The following is a 12,862-nucleotide window of genomic DNA, read 5'->3' as shown; positions in this document are numbered from 1 at the left end:
GTTCGGGAGAAAAAATGTTGGGGTTGGAGACAAAGAAATGGGTTTGGAGGAACTCATGGTGAAGGGGACCAAACAGCTGAGGTTTTTTGATTGCAAATTATGGTGAGATATGGACTGGTGTGGAATGCCCTCGGAGGAACTAGACTGGAACATTTTAGGAAGAGCCAAGAGTTATGATTTTTGTTCTCTTTGTTCTTCATCGACAGAGTACTGGGTCAGTTGCAGAGGTCTGTCTGAGATCACCATGTTCAAAAACCTGTCTCTCGCCTTTGGTGTCCAGCACAAACACTTGAACAACACCAGCCGTGTTGCTGCAGTGTAATTTTGGAATTTTCTTGAGAATGGGGTTTATGAAGTGGTACGCAATCTCAACATCTGCAATCCATTTTATCTTCCAATCTGATTTGGCTTTAAGCGGGAGGCTCCAAAAAAGTATGTGTTATTGGAGTTAATGGATTGGTATTTGCACCAGTTAAAGATTCCAAACGTTCCTGGTGGGAAAGAAAAAATAAAAAGCCAATCATGATGTTAACCTGATTACACTGATGTAAATACAGACTACTGCCATGCTCTTCAACAATTAGTGTCATGTTGGGTTTATTTGGCCTGTAGCTTTAAAAACCGAGATGACATGTTTTCTTTGTGCTCTGGTTTTGCATAAGCTGCTACACTTTGGATTTGTGAGCCATGTCTGAAAATGTTGCCATAGCTGTGCAAACAGAAATTTGTATGCCTGGTGAGAAGCACATGTTGTCTGGACAAATGGCTGCTTTAGCAGTCATGTTTCTTGAGTCAAAAACATTAAGAATCGTCCAGTCTCCTCACTCTTTCTTCCTCATTCATTGCTCTCTCTTTCTACCTATCAACAGACTGTCTGGAAGATGTTGATTTTAGCTCACCTCCAGGTCTCGTTCATACTCTGGTGGACCGTTCAGGCCTTAGCATGTGCAAACACTGCGGACACACCTGTCTCCAGCGTTTGGCTCTAGTCCTCCTGCCTGTCTTCTCAGCGCAGTGAGCCACATTCCTCCTAGCAGCCCATTAGGCCCTCGTTCAAGTAGAAATGAAGCTTTCCCAGCTCTAATATCATCGGTCTCATTCAAGTAGAAATGAAGCCTTCTCAGCTCTAAATTCATTGGTTTGTAGATATTAAATGAAAGGAAGGGATGATCTGGATTCGAACGAGGCTTTGGCTTCCCCAACTTGCATGAAAGGGAGCTCTGTTTGAAATGGGAGGGAGAGAAATGCATGACTGTGCATTAAAGGTGCAAACGTGGCCGTACATGTCTGAGCATTTGAGTTCGGCTTTGGATAGTGGTGTCATGAAAATATCATGTTTAGAAGACAGAATATTGCCTTAATCTATTGTACACTGCTAATATTGCATATTCTGTAGAGCACAGAGATTCTAATTTGGACAGTAATCTTGCTTAGCTGTCAGTCAGGATCACTCAATCAAAGTCAAGTACTTGATTACTAAATTTATAGACTAAAATTGATGTTCTCAATGAAAAGGCTAATTGATTAGTTTGTAATTTGAGTGACGCATTGATGCAAATACTTTATGTCTACAGTTACAAATTTCATGTATGTACCATAAATGTATGCTGCTACAAAACGCTTGTGTAAGAATTAAACATATGAAGAAAAAATATGAAGCGAAAAGATTTTGTTTAGCTACATCTAGACTGAACAGGCTACTCCAATAATATTCAGAGTTAGGCCTTACTGAAGGAGCTGTAAAACTAAACACTGTAAAAGTGCAATATAGGCCTACAAAGTAAAGAATATGACTCTTAAATATCTGTTACAAGCTTCAAATGTCCTTATTAAATTCCATGTGATACATAATAGAAAAACACTGCTAACTTTGCATTAACATAACATTGAAATGCTCCTAGTGATAATTAGCGTTGTAATAGTGGTGATACTCAGGCAACACATAAAAAGAATATTAGATGATTTGTTTGGCATTTAAGAAAAAAGATTTGATTAATCTCCCATATAATCACTAGATTACTCGATCACTAATATAAACAACACTGTCAGCCGGTCTTTAGCCATACATTTCATAGGTCTGCTATTTTGTGTTAGTCATTGCTTTTATTAGATATACATTTTTCTGCTGCTGTCTGTATCAATCGCTTTGCAGAGCAACATTATGAAAACAGAAGTCTAGCAAGTAAAAGGGATGTTATGACCCTGTCATAGGCCCCTTTGTCATGCAGTGAGGATCAGGTCCAAAAGCTGAGCTCAAACCTCCCATGCAGCTGTGGCTACAAGTGGTCCACCCACAGAATGTTTTTAAAGGCAAAGAGACTGGATCTGGTTTGCATTCATCACAATGTGATCTCTACTGTAGAGGAACAATTACAGTGAATAAAAAATGATCCTCCCTCCCCTTAACAACACATTTTCCCCCAGTTTAGTCATAGGCAGTTTACCCTGGTAGACAGCTTTCCCAGCTGGAGAGCACAGCTCGCTCATTATGAGTGGAAATGATTTCACGAGCAAATGACTCTTTAATCGCTGCTAGTTAAGCGATTAGTTTGTAGAAGGTGTTATCGTAAAATAAGGCATAGATTCACCTTTTTATTCGCAGTATTTTGGAAAGTGGCAGCAGCAGCACGAGCTGAACGTGTTATGTTCTTCAGATCTCACCCTCCACCCGTATTCCGTAAAGCCCCGCCCCCCGGGCTACGATTGGCTACTGTTTCGTACTCACTTGTAAATTACTCGCCAGTCCCAGCGCTGGGGGTGGGGCTTGTCGGAATACGGGTGGGAAATAACCCCGCTTCGCCTCCTCCTTGTGGATAAAAGTGAAGCCTAGGCTGAAGTTCTATTAGATGAGCAGCACACCGAGCTGAAAGGGACGAGACTGAAAGACTGGTCACTTAACTAGCCGTCTGCCGGGCAGACCACAAAATGAGGAACATTTTAAAGACGAGACCACGACTTTTTCTTAAGGGAGTACGGTTTTCTTTAGAAACTGGGCAAATGGGTTAAAGAAAACTGTTGGATTTACTACTTTCGCTTCTTTAGGGTTTTTTCCCACGTCGGCCATGACATAACCGGGGAATCTCTCAAATGGTGAGCTAAAAGCAGTTTATTATTTATTATTATACACAATTATTATTACTGCATCTCAGATTAATGTGAATTAATAGAGGACTTTCTTTATTTGATCTCATTGCCTATACACTTTGGTAAAGACAGTGATTCTATTCACAACCATTAGTTCTATATAGAACACTTTGCAAGCTTAAGTGGTTCTTTGCATGGTGAAATAGTTCTTTAGATTGATGGAGAATGTGGTAGGTTCTAGATAGCACCAAAAGGTACTTCTATTGCTTTTTACCACTCGTTCTCCATCATTCTGAAGAACCATTTCACCTGGCAAAAAAACATTCAAGCATGTAGTGGTTTTAGAAAGAAAATATGGTTCTTCTGTGGTTCTTTGGTAAAGACAATGGTTCTATTTACAACCATAAGTTCTATATAGAGCCATTTAAATGCCTTAATTGTTCATTGCATGGTGAAATGGCTTTTCAGGTTGATGGAGAATGTGTTATAGGCTCTAAATGGCACCAAAAAGGGTTCTTCTATTGTCACCAGCTTTTTATTAACAATAGAAGAACCATTTTAAGTGCTATATAGAGCCATGCAGCACATTCTCCATCAATCTAATGAGTGATTTCACCTGGAAAGAACCACCTGAGCATGTACTTGTTCTATGTAGAACTCTTGGTTCTAAAGAGAACCTCTGCCTTTACTGAAGAACCCTTGAAGAACTGTCTTTTTTTAAGTGTGTACTTCAGATGAGATGGTTAACCGTATATGACTTATGACAGCCATCAATGAACCAGCTCTATATGAAATCAAAGTGATGTGATTAATTTGACTTGATTGCCCGTTGCTGTCCAGTCTACACTAAGCTGCTGTATGAAGTGCTGCATCAAGCTCCTAAGTGTGCTCAGTGGCAGTAACCAAGATATCAAAATAAAGGAATCTGTTTGCACAGCCATAAGAAGCCTTCAGCTCTGCAATTATGAAAAATGTTTTCTGAGAGTCCAGGGTGTTCTCCGCTGCCAGACACCAAGAGGTGTTCAGACTTGTTCAGCATTTTTGACTCATGTCACATTAGTTAGATGAAAAACGAGTTGGAAAAAGAGTTTTATATGAAAAAGGAGTGTACACTTTACAGCTTAAATTAAGGCTTTTTAGATGCGTATGCTTATTTATGAAGCAGAAAAATACACCCTGTGCTTTTTAATGCATTCAGTTTTCGAATATTCTCAATAGATCTTAATGATGGGGAGGGAATGGAATGTGTAATGCACAAATTGCTATATTTAAGTGGTTTGCATAGCAATTACGGAATCTTCAAATGATCAGAAATTATTTATAGCAATGAGGGTAATCCCACATAATCAACGTTTGGGATGTTATATATAGACACATTTTTAAAAGGCTATTAGCAACAACTTATTCGCCAACCTGAAGTCAAATTCTTTCTCACCACAGATGAGCTGAGTGAGGAATAAAATACAGTTACGACAGTGCAAACAGAAAAATAAGTGTGATAAATACAGACAAAACACTGCACAGTTGCTAGGCATACAGGCTAAACTATAAATAGTGGACAGTCAGGTCAACGAAACATTTACATTTTATTTCTAAGCAATAGTAACAACTTGAAATGTTCAGCTTAAATAATGATTTGTGCTAATTACATTTTAAACCTACTCAATGCTCATCAATGATCTTTATTACCAGTATAATGTTGTTGTTGGGACAAAACCTCACATCTCCATTTTCCTCGCTTTTCATTTGCTGACATATTGTGAAACAGGTAGTTGTCCTTTATGGTGTGTCAAAATTTTATGATGAGCAGACCAACAGAAATGGTCTAAAATGACTTGGGGGTGGGTGGGGGTATTCCTCCATTTATGTCCGTTAGGAAGTTAAGAATGTGCTTTTCCTTGTTCTGTAAAGTTACCTTAGCAAAAAGGGTTCAAGTGGAAGTCTGTGTTGCAGGGAATCATTGTTAAAAGGTTCTTTAAACGACTATATAACATTTCTATTGAATCATGCAAAGAAACATTTAAACATTCAGATCATGTCATGGTTCTAGATATATCTGCTGCCTTCACTTATAAAGCCTTTTTTAAGTGTCCACTATCTATAATGAACACCAACTCAACTGATCTTATACCTCTTTCTACTCCTTCTAGCTCTATATTTCTGTGAAGACTGCCCCAGCACCCCCAGTCTGGAGATGTTATCTATCCAGCACTGCAACACCTCAGCTCCGGCTGCCGTAGCACCCATCTCCAACCAGACTCCTGGGACAGTCGAGATGGCAGCCATGGGCAATAAGGATAACCAAACAGTGAGTTCTGTTATAGCCAATCTCAATCCCAATGCCCCAACATCTGCTGGACTCTCCATGACCCTAGGTGTACTGTCTAACATCATTGCCCTCTTCATCCTGGCCAAGGCCTACGCCCGTCTTCGACGACGTTCCAAGGCCACGTTCCTGCTCTTCGCCAGCTCCCTGGTGGCAACGGACTTTGCAGGCCACATTATCCCTGGTGCCCTGGTGCTGCACCTCTACTCGAACAGTGCCAATCAGAACTCACGCCCTGATGCCATTTGCCTGTTTCTGGGTGGCAGCATGGTGTTCTTCGGCTTGTGCCCACTCTTCCTGGGCTGCGCCATGGCAGCCGAGCGATGCCTGGGAGTGACTCGGCCACTCGTCCATGCCCGGCTTGTCTCTACTACTCGTACTAAAGTGGCTGTGGCGTTGATCTGGTTGCTAGCGCTTCTGGTGGCCTTGTCGCCCGTCATTGGGCTTGGAGAATATACCTATCAGTACCCATGGACCTGGTGCTTCATTAGAGTGCTTGGGAACACAAAAGGCACTGATGTGGCCTTTGTGCTGCTGTTCTCTGGGCTGGGGCTTGCCTCGCTGGCTGTGTCATTAGTGTGCAACACGGTCAGTGGGATGACCCTGGTGCTGGCTAGGCTACGGAGGAGGAAGTGCCCACGCCGCATAGCAAAATCGCATGACATCGAGATGGTGGCGCAGCTGGTGGGGATCATGGTCACATCCTGCATTTGCTGGAGCCCCCTGCTGGTGAGTCAGAGTGAAGACAGTTCAATCAATGCGAAAAGCTATTGTTTTATAAACATCCTACAGTCTTAATACACAAATCAGAAAATGCATGTAAGACATTCATGGAGAAGACATTCATTTCCTCCGTAATCATGGCAATACCTTCGCACATTTTGCCCTTTGGTTTTCTCACAGCTTTTATAAAGTGAGATTATCACAGCACAGGATTTTCTTTGTATACATTTCATAAATTTAAAGTGGATTTCCACCGTTTTTCCCCAAATCTCTGCAAAATCTAGTCGCTGTGATGTAAGCAAAGCCGTTTAGAGTGCTTTGATGTGAAATTATGGAGAAGCAGTGGTGGTGATAGGAACCAGGGGTCGTGATGTCTACAACACAAATATAACAACTTCATTCACTATCCAAAATTAACCTGCACACGTTAATATGTAATGTTTTATGCTGATTCCAGTTCCAATTTCTTTATTTTTCGATTTTTAATCAGTTTCCTGTTCAAATAACATAAATCAAATAAAGTTCTACATCGAAAGTAAGTGACAACTGCGCCCGCCCCCCGGGGGCCCCTGACGATGATGCCCACATGAGCCGGCAGGAAGACAGGGCCCAAACACCCAGTGGCTGTCTGCCTGGCGTCCTCACTGAGGTTCGTCGCCGCTGGGTGTTTGGGCCCCACCTTCCTGCCAGCTCTCGCAGCCGTAATCGTCAGGGGCCCGGGGGGCTGGCGCATGCCACATGTCTATTTAGCACAGTGTATCTGGCATAATTGTGCTAAAACGTTTCAATGAATGTGTAGCAGCAGCATTCAAATACAGCAAAGTGCATATAGCCGTGTCACATTATTTACATTATAAAAGTGCAACTGAGATTTACCAAAATGAAACGAAAAATTGGCCAGTTGCTGATGTTCCATTTGGAGCAAAAATCTGCTGATTCCGATTGTGCATCCCTAATAATGTTGATAAAGGTAAGTAATGATACATCTGAAAGTTTTTTAGCGTATTTGTCACCATTTTATGTAACAGCTTCATGTGAGGTAGTCATTTCATTACGCAGAACATTGGTGGAATTCCCCTTTGATTTTGTACGGAATTATCTTAAAGGTTTTAGCGGTAAGTGAACATGGCTGGACATCTGAATTCAATTCAATTCAATTCAACTTTGTCATTATACAATACAGGATAGTACAGTATAACGAAATACTGTCGGCTACTTTTCCAGTGCAGTAATAAAAGATAAATAGTAACAGTGCAAAGACAAAAGACAGTAAAAGACAGACAAAATGTGCAGAGTCAGTAAGTACAAGTATTGAACATAGACAAAATATGCATTGGCAAAGGTTATAACAGGTGTATTGGACGAATAGACAGTATGTGCATAGTCAGATATTCAAGTGTATCAGATATATAGACAGAAATGTGCATGGTGAATGAGAAGGATTTCACAATGTGACATTTCCAACTATCCGTGACTCAGTAAACCACATCGTAAAGACAATGAGTTCCAGGAAAGAGATGATAGGACTTGGGTGCTAATTCTGAAAGAATCTTTTTTTCTAAGAATGTGATTGGAGCCTTTTTGAACAATTAAGGCCCTCTTTCTGAAAGTGTGGTTGTCCAAGTCAAATAAGCTAAGAAATAATTGAGCTCATGTTCTGAATTGACCGTTCCCCTAAATGCTATTTAGTAGTTAGAAGCAAGCAAGCACTGTTCACATCATAATAAGATGAAGGCTGCTGACTTACTGCCAGAAGTTTATTTACTAAATAAATAATTTCCATTAATATTATTGTAATTATTAACAGTGATGAATGGAGACATTTTGCTATGCGGTGCTGGCCAGTGATCACAGTGCGCTGTAAGAATACCTGTAATGCATCAGCATGTGTGCATTCCAGTGATTTGCCGGACCACTCACAAGACAGTGGGCAGTCTTTTTCCTGGTTCTGGTGTGGCTAGAATGCTTGGTGTTTTTTAGTGCAACAGATATAAGGCGGAATGGAACGCACTATTTACTGTCCTCCACAAATCAGAGGCTAAAACTGGAACCATGACTAATATTCAGCTATTTTTATGGTGCTTGGTTCTATTCCCAAGTTTAGCAGTAGTTTCAGAGAACGTCTTATGTAGTATGTGAGGTTAGACTTACAGTAAGTTACCAAAACGTGTTCCATGGAAGTCCGTGTACATCGTAAAGTGTCAAATTCAATTAGTTGAAATGTGTTTCTGTTCTAGAACTCAGTAGATCTTTCTTACAGTTACTGTGTGCTGTCAGTGTTACATGGAACAATGGTTATTATAGTCTTGAGATTATATATCAAGTTACTCTATTTTTATTTTATTCGTCTCTTATTTAAATACTAGTTATTAGTCTGTATGCTTGTCTGGTCTGTTCATGTTACGTGTCATGCATCTGTGCGCTCAGCAAAACAAAAGCAAAACTCACCTTGTATGAATTGTTGTTCTTCAGAATTGGCCTGAAAATTTAATTTATGCAAATTTTCCCTCAGTCAAAACATAGCTTACATCACTTGTGAGTAACATTAGCCACTTAACTTCAACTAAAGAAGCAAACGCAGACACCAGACCTGATTTGGCTGATAGACTACATTTAGGAAAATGACGTAAATTGAATTTTGTGGATGGACCATTGCTTTAAAAGGACAATCCTAAAATGTGATTTAAATGCATTCTGTATGTTATGTAATTAATCTGGATTTGGGCCTACAAATCCAACAAGCACTGTGAGTTAATGAGCACAACCATTTTCCCTTTTCCTGCAGATCTTCGGACTGATGTCAGTCAGGCACTCCTACAGCAGCCACTCTGAGACAAATGACGAGCCCTACAGGACGTTGATGGTGATGGGGGTACGTCTGGCCTCCTGCAACCAGATCTTGGACCCCTGGGTTTATATATTGCTGCGAAGAGCAGTGCTCAGGAAGATCTACCGGCTAACAACCGGCCGCATGGACACGAGGGGAAGCACCTTCCGGCGCTGGGAGATCAGCTCCTTCCAGGGCTCTGAGAAAAATGCCGTCAAACGGATCTAAAGGAATTCCAGAGAGTAAAGTTTATTCAAAATGGAGAAGAAAAGGAAGACAAAGTGGAAAGAGCATCTGGAATGTTCTCCTGCTGACTGAGCTCTGTAGTGTCTCACGGACCTTTAGAGAAGATGGCAAGTGTGGGAGAAATATACAGAAGCTGGTAATGCAAGCTATGCCAATAGATTGGTCTCCTGTTGGTGTCTCATCACAATGATTGCCTTTACCAGTGAGGCTGAACATGCTCCTACTGAAATGTGAATGGTTTTGAGATCATAGATCAGGATTCATAATGATCGCCAACTACACTGTTATTGGTGGGTGATTTCAAGAGCTGTTAGGAACCGGCTTTATGATGATCAAGGCTTGGGGGAAAAGATACCTGCCTTAAAAAGGCTCAGTCATTTTCCATACGTGCTAGATACAGACACTTCCTTGCAAAAGAAGAATTTAGTGGATTTGGGACGTGAAAAAATGTCAAAGTAGCTAAGAGCACAAACATTATGGTTAACAAAATATCCAGTGTAATATTATCAAACCATGAGACCATACTTTCATTTAATATATTTCCAGCCCTAATGACTTAAGTACAAGTTGTTCATTTTTTAGTGCCAGGAAAGAAGCAAAAAAGGTAAATAGTGTAACAAAAAATTACACAGAAGACTCAACAACTAAATATAACATAATTTCTTCATTATTTAGTGTCTGCAGGGATATCTTTTCACACATCCAGAGTTCAGTTTTAAAAGTTGGTTGCATTTCTGCTCCTCACAATACAAGTAATCCCAAACACATTCCGTGATGGTGAGGGCTCTGGGCTCCTTGCTTTAAGAAAGACATTTGTAAGGCAGCTGAGGTGAGTTTGTGGAGCTGCTTGTGTGAATGCTCACATCAGTGACTCCTTTGGGAACACTATTATTTGAATAACTTGTATTTAATGGCTGGTTTGACTGAACATCAAATGAAAGGGTAGTCTCTTACTTTTGCAGTGTATCAGGAAGCTCAAACTGTCTTGGATGTTGCTTCCATGCCCTGAGAGTCAGGACCTCATGAAAGTCATGGACTCATGTAAATATGCCATAATGATGCAAAGTGAAAGCAGAGCTTTTACTTGTACTGTAAAAATGCTGTAGCCTGATGTTCAGTGTCCTCATATCTGTGTATTTATTGCCTGTCTCCCCAAGTATGTGACTTGAACTAGAGCTATTTGATGTAAAAACTATTGAATGTAAAAAAAAGGACCAATAAAGGTTAAATAGGTCATTGTGTTGCTTGTTCATTTTATGAGGGGGTTGAATCCGGGGTCAAGTATGTTTAGTGTCTTTGCTTCACAGGGCATCAACATGCCCACATACACACAGCAGTAAATCCTTCTGAAATAAGAAGAATGGGAAATACTTTTATGACAGCAAGATAGTTTAAAGTGATCACTTTTTTGACTCTTTGGCTCATTTAAAGACATTTACAGTGATGTCATAATTAAGATGAATAAACAAATCTGTTTTGCAAATATTCTAACACCACTGTGTCATAAATTGAGACAAGCGCAAATCAAAAACACTGTGAATTGACTCATCTGTTTACACATCTGTGCACTCTTTAGACCTTCTGGATTTATTACAAGAAATTCGAAGTTTACATCAGATGTGTTTGCACTTTAACTAGCATTCATAAACGTTATAGGCAGAAAACTGAGCTATATCAAGTGCTCACAACACTTTCACACATTTCTCCAAATTTATGCAACCATCCACTTACCCCAGATGTAGATGACCAGCTGACACGTTTGATCCACGTTTTGCTTCTTTAGTTTGAAACGGGACCTAACTATGCTACAACTAGAGGTCAATACATGCCCAAGTCTTTCTTGCAAATGCCTCCCCAAAACCAAAGCATGCTTAAAATGTGAAGCTGTGTTTATTTTTATAGTTTACAGTAATTAAAACTGCCCTAAACCTCATATAACAAGTCTGTGTGACCTCAATGAAGACTTGGGTGTGGCTCAGACAAGTTGAGAGAAGTTTTGAGGTCGTACTTACAGAAGAGCTTTGAGTCACTATGGGGTCTAGCGTGTATTAACAACATCAGCCTCATGTTTAGTTCCAGCGCTAAGCTACGGAAGCTTAATGTTTCGGATGGTTGACTGCGTCTGGGGTAAGCGAACAATTCAGTAAATGAGATTTTTTTCTTTTAAATATCATATATTACATTCCTGACAGCCACAGATTGTAGTTCCCCAGCACTTTAATTCAATGATTAAAAAAACTGTGAAAAGAGAATAGCCTCAGTCTGACCACACTACACAGCTCACTGAACCGACATATTACCATCGAGGGGTACCAGCATCAGGCCTACAGCAGCAGAAAATGCACACATGGAATTATGCAGTGACTAAAGAAAGCAGCTTCATGAGGAGCCACTTCAGATGCTTTTCCAACATTATTAGAGAAGTTTCTTTGGAAATAAATAAATACATTAGGCATCAGGGCCCCTAGATAGCAACCGGTCTGCTGGCTTCATAAGGTGATTGCTTGCCACTGCTGGTCCACCCTCAGACCACCCAGATTACTGTCCTGCATACATACGAGTTTTTAATCACCCTAAACAGATCTTAAATGCACTCTTATTTTAGAAAATTAACGCCCTCAATCACTTGAAAATTCAGCTGTTTGCAGAGCCTACAGGCTTCATGTTAGCATGTATATTTTAACTACGTAATAATTCAATTATTAATGAATGGGGGCCCACCCAGGAGGTGAAGTGGCTTAGAAGACGTATGTGTGAATGGGGGCCTAAATGTTGTCATTTGGTTCCCGTTAGTCAATGTAATCACATCAATCTGTTTGAAACCTTGACGTAATTACAGAAACAATTACAAATCTCAAAAAATACATGTCATGAACGGACAGAGAAGGAACTTTTGTGCTTTGTTGTAAACACAAAGCTGATGAAAGCATTAAATAAGAGTTAAGATAAGAGATAAGATAGACTTTTATTATCAAACTGGGGGAAATTTGTGTTGTTACAGCAGAAGACACAGTAAGCAGATAAAGAGCAGCAAGGAGACAAAGAGGTGCATCATACAAAATACAAAATATAAGATATGCTATAGGAATAAATAAATAAACAAGGCGTCTGTAAGCAGAAAAATACAAAATATAAGAATAGAATTAAGAAACTATACAGATTTACAGTTTACATGTGCAGTTGTATGGATATTGCACATTTCTGAGCAGGTAATGACTGGATATTGCACAGTAATGATTACAGATATTGCACAGAACTTGCGTTTGTATTGCACTTCTATATTGTATTGTACCATCTATCAGAAGCAGATACTGCACATTAATTAGAGGTAGCATAAGATACAGGTCTATGTAGTGTGTTCCTGATAGAGTGCACTATGATGGAATGAGGTGTGAATCCATAGTGTGTTTATGATGGAGAGTGTCTGAGTTTCTGCTTGGGGAGGTTCTGATTGTAGAGCCGAACAGCCGTGGGGAGAAAGGAGCTGCGATATCTCTCTTTCCCACATCGCAGGTGGAGGAGCCTGTCACTGATGGAGCTGCCCAGTGCTGCAACTGCCTCCTGTAATGGGTGAGAGGGGTTGTCCATTATGGATGCAAGCTTGGCCAACATCCTCCTCTCCGCCACCTCCCCCACTGGGTCCAGCACACAGTCCA

At 40.4% G+C, this 12,862-nt stretch overlaps 1 protein-coding gene across 1 annotated transcript; it reads left to right on the top strand.

Annotated features, from left to right (window-relative positions):
- Positions 1-2,854: 2,854 nt before the first annotated feature.
- ptger1b (prostaglandin E receptor 1b (subtype EP1)) lies at positions 2,855-10,222 on the top strand. Its single transcript, XM_017705657.2, has 3 exons — positions 2,855-3,090; positions 5,235-6,139; positions 8,919-10,222. The coding sequence occupies exons 2-3, from the start codon at positions 5,279-5,281 to the stop codon at positions 9,186-9,188; spliced, it is 1,131 nt and encodes a 376-aa protein (XP_017561146.1). The 5' UTR covers positions 2,855-3,090; positions 5,235-5,278; the 3' UTR covers positions 9,189-10,222.
- Positions 10,223-12,862: the final 2,640 nt, after the last annotated feature.

Source organism: Pygocentrus nattereri, chromosome 14 (assembly GCF_015220715.1).
Source record: "Pygocentrus nattereri isolate fPygNat1 chromosome 14, fPygNat1.pri, whole genome shotgun sequence".
In the NCBI taxonomy this organism is placed as follows: domain Eukaryota; kingdom Metazoa; phylum Chordata; class Actinopteri; order Characiformes; family Serrasalmidae; genus Pygocentrus; species Pygocentrus nattereri.
The sequence above is the reverse complement of the archived record's forward strand: the minus strand, read 5'-3'. Positions and strand labels throughout refer to the sequence as shown.